The sequence below is a fragment of the Symphalangus syndactylus genome, chromosome 6 (assembly GCF_028878055.3).
Source record: "Symphalangus syndactylus isolate Jambi chromosome 6, NHGRI_mSymSyn1-v2.1_pri, whole genome shotgun sequence".
NCBI lineage: Eukaryota > Metazoa > Chordata > Mammalia > Primates > Hylobatidae > Symphalangus > Symphalangus syndactylus.
This window is the reverse complement of record NC_072428.2, coordinates 104,577,501-104,587,500: the sequence shown is the minus strand read 5'-3', so window position 1 is coordinate 104,587,500 and position 10,000 is coordinate 104,577,501. Positions and strand designations below refer to the sequence as shown.

Below are 10,000 nucleotides of genomic sequence, written 5' to 3'. Positions count from 1 at the left end.
AGTTAAAATAAGTTGAGGGGGAAGCAAATAAATTATGTATTTTAAAAATGTGTATAGGAGAGGTTATTGTGGCTGTCACAAACTATTATTTACTCATATGTCAACATAAAACCTATTCTATATGAAAATATAGAATGGGACCAGCTGGACTTAAATGCTGGAGTTAGCATGGCTATTTATTTCTTTACACATAAACAGTCTTTTAAAAGATTTTGCACTTCCTTGATCAAACTATCAGGGTTAAAGATTTCAAAATAAAATTATAAAAAGTACAGATAATGGTGTTATTTATTAAATGTCATATGCTTTTAAGACACAAATGTCGCTATTCTCAATTTCAATTTGAAAATAAAATGTGTGGATTCTAGCTTTTAAATGGTTATTCAAATACTCTGTTTTACATAAATAAGGATAAAGGAACTGACAGTAAGAAACTACTAACCAGATGTTTTTAAACACCATCACCTGAAACACCTTCAAAGCAGTACAGTCTCATAAAACATTCAGAAAGATTATCTGACTTAATGAATGCTCAAAATGCAAGCTCAAATCTATCCTGTAAAGCAATCAAGTTTTTAGCAACTATTTTGACCTTAGTGACACAAACAATTAATTCTGCAAACCTAATATCAAAATAAAATTCTACATCTAATGCAGAATAATTTCTCAATGTAGTTAATCTAAAACAACATCTGAAATATGCTACCTCCATATATTATACATCCTACTATTTAGTACTAATTTTTGAAGATTAGAAAAGAATGAAGGAGAGAGAAATTCATCCAGAAAAGGCTTTTTTTTAAAACTAACTGTTCAGTAAATATAAGATAGCAGAGCATACTAACAGAGATGTGGTTACCATTATATTACAAACTTTAAAATTTAAAGATATCCTAGCTTTCAGAAATATTCCAATATTCATTAATTAAATGGTAGAAATAAATGCTAGTTATAGTTTATCAATCCTTTTTCACTTCACCAATCCATGTATCATTAAGTATTTGAGGCCATGCATTCCAAACACCAACTCTTCATGCTAAATACATGGCTAATTTAAGTCAAACTACTCACTTCTATAAAATACAAAAGCCATAAAAATTAAGATAAACATTATGTTCCCAAAACAGACCATTTTTGCCAGAAGTTCATGGCAAACAAAATTTTACTTTGTTTACATCACTGCCTCTTAAACCATTTTTCTAAACAAAAGATCTTGGTCAACAATGATTAGCTCATTATACTTATAAGAAGTAATTTAACTCTTTGTGTAAAACTTTACATCTAAATAACACGTAGAGATAAATTTATACTATTATTTCACTTTTTCACTTCTTGTGAAATTTGTTTTAATAAATATGCTTTATGGCTTTTAGTTTTGAAATATAGCGAAAGTTAGAATTAAAGGCAATAACTGCATCAATCTTATAGAAAAGATATATTAATACTTAATGACCTTAAAGGCCCATTCTAAAATCCATTCATGAAAGAATAAAAAAATTCAGTAACCTTAGGTGCCTAACTATATTAATATAGTGAAAACATAACCAAGGGAAGGGATATTTACAAAGGTTTTTGCATGTTTATTTAGTAAATTATTACATATATTTCTGCAGACACTTCCTAAAGTAGCTATGTAGGCACCCACCATACCCACTGTGTTAAATCACTTTTAGAAGGCACTCTACAGACATACAATACATGACTGAAGTTTCTCAGTCATCTGAAGGGCATAACTTTTGTATTTACTCTTGTTTATGGTTTACATAATGAACTGCATAGAACAAAGTAAACTTCAAACTCAGGTTATAAACACACCTTATAGACCTAATCAAAATGCCTCCAGAGTACTAAAATCTATAGCTATGATTTTACTCATTTTCTGTTTATTTAACATCCAATTGGAGCTATGAAAATAAAGAAAGATTTCTTGGCATTTTTTTCATAACCTATCATCTACTGATACTCAACTGCGATGTTCATTTACAATTACTATTTTTACTTGCCTTTATAAACGCAATCCACTGGATTTGCAGGCAAAATTGAATCTGGCTAAAAATACTTAAGACTCTCACTTAGGGAAATTAGGAGGAATACTGTAGCATTCCACTGGTGTGATATTTCCTGCGAATACACCAAAGGCAGAAAAGGGGTACCCTGAAAAACTGCATTTATTAAAGTAACCTGCAAAATAAGCTACTCCTGGGACTGTGGTAGGCATATAATTCCTACGATTGTTAAAACAAAATATAAATTGTTTTTCTAATAGTTATTGTCTGTGAAAAAATGAAAATTGTAAAATAATAGATAAACCATTCAAAAGTACTATGTAGCTCTTATAAAACATTATTCCTGAAAACAATGCCTAAAGGTTAAGACATTATTCAACCCTGTAACTTTTTTAATGCTGTTATTGTTTAAAATAATGTTTCTATTAAATTTTACTCTAGTGTGGGCATTTGCTTTAACTTTTGAGATGTATTTTTCTCATTATATACTACCTTAAAATGTGAATTATGTCACATAATTTGCAATCTTTTCAGTAATAATCCATTATTTTAATGGATGTAATTTTAATGATTTTTAGGCATTTAGTTTGAGTGCAATTCAGAGTTCTAAAGAAATAATATTTATTTTAAAGCAAATATAAACTTCGTTTCAAACAAGTGTACTCATTCTGGCCTAATATAAGTATATGCTTTCAAAGCTTTCTTTTCTCTGTCACTGTTTCTACAAACTTGTGTCAGTGAAGAATGAAGTGGCTATTTTTTGGTTGAAAAGAATTTTTTTTTTTTTTTACAAAATCAGGAAAAAGTAATCTCCTATAAAATGAATAACAGACTACTTAAAAGTGTACCTTTATTTTGTAGTTGTTAACTTTTCCAGATTTAAAGAGAATATTGCATTTTATGAGACACTTAGGAGAACACAAAAAGTGCTCTTTAACGTTATTGAAAGATGTATATTCAAAATATCTTGGAATGAATTTCAAGAAAAGCAACAGATCGTAGTGTTTACATCATTTACAATCTCTCAGCAGATTTCAACTAATTAATAGCTAATATTTGCAGCTAACACAGGCAAGCATCTGTCTTTTGAAAAGTCCTTGTGGTCCTTTTCACCTTAGCTCAGACTTGAAGAAATTCATTGTATAAGCAAGTATCAAGTAATGTGGCCCTCTGGTGGAAAACTAAGTATCACGTTCTGCAGCACAATGTAAGATAGTAAACTAGAAGCTATAAAATATTTGTTACAAAGCTTTACAGACCTTCCAAAAAATCATCCTGTGAGCTTAATTAATATCCTGACACCTGAAGGGTACTCTGGTACTGGTATGACGTAACTAATATGAAAATCTTATCTCTTTACTCATCCTTCAATCATGTTCCAAATAATAATAAATTCTCAGCATCTTTTAGCTTAACACAACATGCTCAGTTTGCTATGAATACATTTTTCATATTCAATAAAACAAGCTTATTTGTTTTAAGGAAGCACTGAGGAAAACAAAACTTACCTGCTGTTGTTGCAGATGCAGCAGTTCTACTGTGCTTACTTCAGAGCTGGTGTCACCACTTGATCTTCCATCTCTGCTGCCAGCATCTAATTGGCTGCTTAGAGTGCTCATTCCATTTTGATTCATTGAACTGTTGCTTATTGTCTCTGTCGCAGATTCCTGCATCATGACTTAATACCTAAAAGTGATTAAGAAGTATCAATTAACATACGTTACACCTTCACACTTCCATTATCAAGATGTCCCTCTCTGCCAATTACAGAGACAGCATCTTTAGAAGAGGGGGAAAAAAAAGCCTTGAATAGTCATTTACCAAGGAAAGCAATACAAATTCAGCTTTCATCCAGATGCTAATCATTGAAATTATGGTTTCTATAAGCAATTTTTGTGCGGTTACATTTGACAGCCAAAGTAACATACCATGCATATAGCATGGTCAATAGCATTTATGAATGACCACATTTTAAAATCTACCTATAAAACCAGTTTAAATGAAGGCACGATTGCACACTCTGTTCTGTTTCCTATTATCTACCTTTGGCAACCATGGATGACTATACAGCCTTATTTTAAATATTCACTATCTTTATTCTGTCAGAATTTTACAGCACATCTTATGCAAGGCTGTTGTTTAATGATGCACAGCTAATCATACAAAATTAAAATTTTGTAAGGGTGTTACAAATCATATGGTACCAACCAATGATAAATAGTATAATGGGTTTCTTTTTTTGTGACTAAATAAAATTTTGCCTTGGAGGCATTTTAAGAAAAAGCTCCTGCTGCAAACACGTCAGATATTGCCTATTTTTTTAATCAAACAGCTCATATTCATTTATTTTTCTGACATTTAAAACATTTAATACTGTCCTTCCTGGGAAGTAATTAAGCTTATGCATGAGCAGCAATCAAACTGTTCACTTGAAGATGACTTAAAACTCAATTTTAACATAGGCAAATAAATGAAAGATATAAAATTAATTTTCCAGGCATGTATAAGATATGAAAGCTGGAAATAAAATCTATCAAGAATATCACTAATGATTGTGCTAAAAACAGCATAAATTATGCATATTACCTTCTCTACAGTAATAAATGTTTTATCATTTTCACTGCATAAATATACTGTACTTTCAGGATAGCAATGAGATGTCCTGCCAAGATCAGTGGAAATCCTTGCAGTAAATAAAGAACCAATGTACTCTTACAAACCAGAATTTCACAGTACATCCTGAATCTGTGGTTTAGAAAGATCATTTTTGGCTCTCAAAGACCTCTGAATCCTATGCCATAACCTAACGGATGCGCTTCTCTGTTTTACTTCTACGGACAGAATTGCAGAACAACCTGGCTGTGCTGTGACTTTAACAGTAATATCAGACAGTGGACTTACCCTAAAGGACATTAAACTTATCACTCAATCTAATTTGTTTTTTATATGATTTCAATATTTTGAACTTGATCATATTTTAATGCTTTGTCCATTTAAAATTTTGAAATGCATTTATTATAAAGCAAATGCAAGCTTACTATCTCTTCCTGTCATGGAGAAAATGTTTTCCCCAGTTATGTTTTAAAATATGATGCACACAAACACTAAATACAAAAAGAATCACAGACACACCCAAAAGACATTTTTGAATGCCAATATTAAAATTGTTAAAATTAATGTTTATAGCATCATAGTTTTAACAGATATTTTCATCAAAGCCTAAATTATTAAATTACTTTTCCTACTCTTAACAAGCCCATTAAAAAAAAGACATACTTATTTAGTAAAAAACGTCAATAGCTGGACTAGCAAAGCAAGTTAGTGTAACAAAAATTACATATACAACTTAAAGCTGTTTTGATAATTAAAAAAAACAGAAAACATGATCAGAAAGGAAATAATTGCTGTAACTATAGTAAACAATTTTTGAGTGAAATGTGTTTATAAGCAAATAGGTTTTGCTAAACATCTTATTGAACATTAACAAAGAAAAAATCATATAAATTAAAACTGATACATAGTGATGGATTTTATAAGAAAAAAAACAAAGCTAATACTCTTTTCTGAGATTAGGCAGCTAATAAGTATTCAAATTAGGCATAAATTTTACATGCACAATGTTTAAAATATTCAGAGAAAAGGTCTGATTGCCTTTACTAGTTATATGAAAATTATAATTTCAATCCTCTCCAACTGTAGAAACAGATAGGCATAACTTCTACATACTGCATTTAAATTTTACTTTTGAGAACATATCTGTAATATGTGTCTATATGTGTATGTTTTTATTTCATCACCTAAGTTATTTGAAATATTTATTGTTTCTGGATGGAGTTAGCAACACAAAGAATAAAAATAAAGCACTATATTTTCAAGTGTAGCAGACAGGTGCAGCATTTACTACTAACCTTTGTGTAGTAAATCTCAGGACCAATTGGATGAATTAAAGAACTCTACATGTATTACTGTGTCATAATCAAGGCCATCAAATAATTAAGAATAATCAATAAGCAAAGAGGCATGTGTCTAAATCTTTATTACAATTACAAAGAAAGACCTACATAACTTATAATTCCTATTAACTAAAGGATTTTATTCTTAGCCCTTATGGAGTTTTTAGCTTTATAAAACCCTACAGTATAAATTGTGATTTACATTTTAAGTTCAATCATCTAAGAGTTAGTAAAATAATGCTTAAGAAAACTATAGCAGTGATAGTACTTTTTGCTCTACAAAAGAGGAGCATCTGATCCAACATTTATATGAAAAAAGAAGGGTGGTTGTGTAATTAGATGATTATACTGTACATTTCACTTAAAGAAAAAAGCTTAGAGTATGTTCACTATAAAGGAGGAATTTTTCAAGGACAATGCAGATCATTTCTAGCATTTACTAAGTTTCTCTTGGTAACACTTCCACTTATTTCCCAATCTGGGAAATATTTCCAGCACAATATGAAGTGCTGTTTACCTTTTAAGTATATTTTAAATAATAATAAATTCAGCATATTCTTTCAGAGTGGATGTGCTTATGATCCGAAACATACCAAACTAAATTATTCATTCTTCTCAATCCCACCACAAACATTTTACAATAATCAGTGAAAATAAATTCCAAATCATTAAAGGGAAAGATGAATCTGGGAGTCCCTGTTTTAATGTTTGTCTGAACTGTAAGTTAAACCCTTAAGTCTTTCATCGTACACAACTTTTCAGCCACATCAGAAAATAACTCTTCAGATCTTACACTCAAACGATACAGTTAGACTTTTCTCCCCTGCATTAAGTTTTCCTTCCTTTCCTTTTTCTTTCTTCTTTTTTAAGCAAGTCACTGTACAGATACTTATTCTCTACACCACTTCCCTTTTGAAACATTAAACTGACACTGGAACTGACTGCACAAGATTGCATTTTCTCTTCCTAAACAACTTGAATTGAAAGGTTACTTAGTGTAACAATATTTACTTGCAGAATTGTGTTGTTACCAAGGGTATAATGGATGGTGGCTATGCAGGTTTACGCAAGAATGAGTGAAGCATGAGGCATTAGCCATGTGTTTGACATGTTTCAAATTGCTATAATCCAGCATTAAACACACCCAGCAATTCATGCCATTTCTTGCAGCCATAATCTTGAATAAAGCGTGCACAACCACTTATTATATAAATTAGTATATGACTCCCTGTTATAGTCACAACAGTGCTTTTGTGTTTATTTTGCATCAAGATGTAGACTTTTATTTGTACAAATAGCAGGATATAAAGACATAGCTCAATTAGGCCTCCTTACTTTATGATAGGGTAGTACTGAATGCTAGACTTGTTGGTTTTATTTCTTCCTCTTAGAGTTATAGGTTCTATTGTTATAAAACTGTATCATGTGAGATAGTTACATGCCAGGGTGATAACAGAAACTTGCATGTATCCTATTCCGTATTCGCAGCAATGTCTAAAAGTTTGAAACTTGACCTGGGCAAGTATAGTTGTGTTATCTCAGCCACCACCAGGGACACTATTGGTCCTTGTTGCTTACTCAACTTTTCTCTATGGTCTCCTTTCTCATCTCTTCTCCCTCCCTGTTTCTTATGGTCCCTACCTCTTTTCCACTCCACATTCCCATGTGCATATGTGTGCACATGAATATTTGTATCTATATATATATTTATAGAGAGAAAGATAGATCAATCTGTCTACGTATGTCAGGGATTATAAAGAAGATAAAAATAGCCTCTACTTCGAACCACACTCTGCAATCTACATAAACAGTCGGTCTTATAATCTTAGTGCCTTAATATTAACTCTCATTTTGGTGGAGGAGTCTTACTATTTAATCAAAACAAATGGATGAAAAAAAAATCACTTCCCAGAAAACTAAGAACAAATAACAGTACATATAAAACATTTCTAACAATTCATTTCGTCAACTTTTCTTAAACAAAATTATTACAGTGACCTTGAAAGACACTTTATGTCTAATATCTGATTCATTCCAGTGTCCAATTTATTTAATCAAACATATGCATTAAATCCAAATAGTTTCGAATTTGACATTTTAAGAAAAGTAAGGCATCAAATTAAAAACATACATTCTTAAATACTTCCTTAATCTTTGATCAATTATCAACATCAAATATTAAATATTTCTATGTAGATTCACACAAGAAAGAGTTAAATATTAAGAAAACTTAACATATGTAACAAGAAACCACATACGTTTACCTCAAAATATTAGTTAAGTTCTAATTTTGAAAACTTGACTGTGATTTAAAACTTCTGAAAGAAACTAGCGTTTAAATAATGATAACTCTTGTGCTCTAGTGGAATTAATTCATCATGGGCACCATGCATAGTGCATTTGAAATCCAGCACTGCTTTGCTAAAAGTCTTTAATGCTAAGATTGCCTAATAAATCAAAATGCCAAATATGAAGGATATAGTTGAATGTGTAAGAACAAAAATTGAAACAGCACATGAATATTTTCAATTTTTAAAAACTGAAGCAGGATGTCTTTTGAAACATGATTTGGGGAAGGGTATCTGTTATAGCAAGTGATATTTTTATTATAACAAGTGACATAATTTTAAGTAAATTAAAATTAACTTGTTTATTAAGTATTTGTTACTACTTTTTACTTATTTAAACAAAATGCCTAAAACGCTATACACAAATTAAGGTTATCTTCTTAGAAAAAAAAACACTTTAGTAAAAATTCAGACTTTCATTCAAAAAGTTTAATATTTCAAACATGCAAAGTAGTAGGACATTTTAACAAAATATTTTTTAAATGATAACGACTACATTTTAGCAAAGACAATACTGTTAGATCTTCAACAATAACAAAACCTAGGAAACATAAGTAAAGCCAATGAAAAACTTATCTTCCATTTCAATCAGCTATTAATTAACTTAGCAACTAAGGATATTATATTTTGCTCCTAAATAAAACAAAATAAGTTTAAAATAGAAACAAAACATAAATGTTTAATTATGAAAATATTATAAAATACTAAAATTAAGTATTTAATCCCTATGCTATTTCACTTAAAGTGCAATGAAGAATTTGAAAGAACGGTGGCCATGTAGATGTATTTTACTGCAACATTATGATTCTGTATCTATAGTTCAGAAGCCCCCTTCAGAAGTATAATTGAAAGATATTTTATAATACTATACTGATGATTCTGGTGAACTAATTACTCAAAAATATATTTCAAAATTATATTTTCACATTAATCTTCATATTCTAACATCTTGTTTATCTTCACATTAATATAATTTCTGTATATATTTATTTCTCAAACATGTAAAAATGTACACCAATTTTTACTTTTCAAGGTACATGCTAAATTGTCAGTCTTTCACATATATAAATTTTAATGTTAGTTTCACTCATTAAATCATTTAAATGTTTTAAAATCAGTCCTTTATAGCATTAATATGTATTTTTTAAAAACAAGGGGGAAAGGAAGCTAGGGAAAGTTTATTTCACCCTGTTACTTTAGAACCTCTGACAAATTGAGTTTTCATTAATTTATAATGCCAAAATGTAATATTTTTTGCAATGTGTTATCCTATCTAACTATATGTCTTAGATATGTAAGAGGAGGACTTAAAAACTAAAGAATGTTACCTAGTTGCCAACACAAAAATAAATACTGGCTACAGTTTACAAGATACCAGGTAAGCAAGTATATTCTGTCACAAATTTTCTTGTCTTTGCCTGAAGAAAAAGAATTGTCAAATCCTGCAACCAGGAATATTTTAGTTTAGGAAATAGAATTTAACAGTAAAAATGTTAAAGCAATAAGAAATAATTAGCTCTCCAAGAACATAGAAAGACCTGCCTAGCAGGCAAAACCTCCCTCTTTTTTATTTAAAAAGCTTAGTGATTGAGTTGTGCAAGCTTGCAAGCTTCCATGCAGTGGGTCCACTTACAGTCAAATTCCCAAAGGCTGGACTACTTGCAATAGCCTTCACTGATCCCCTGGCTAATGA

General features: G+C 30.3%; 1 protein-coding gene across 1 annotated transcript in view; it reads right to left on the bottom strand.

Annotated features, from left to right (window-relative positions):
- The window catches only part of FOXP2 (forkhead box P2), a 605,419-nt gene that overhangs the window by 263,163 nt on the left and 332,256 nt on the right, over positions 1–10,000 (bottom strand). Inside the window, exon 4 of the mRNA XM_063642138.1 lies at positions 3,515–3,692. Coding sequence (XP_063498208.1) covers positions 3,515–3,682 — 168 coding nt within the window. The 5' untranslated portion in view covers positions 3,683–3,692. The remainder of the gene's footprint in view (positions 1–3,514; positions 3,693–10,000) is intronic.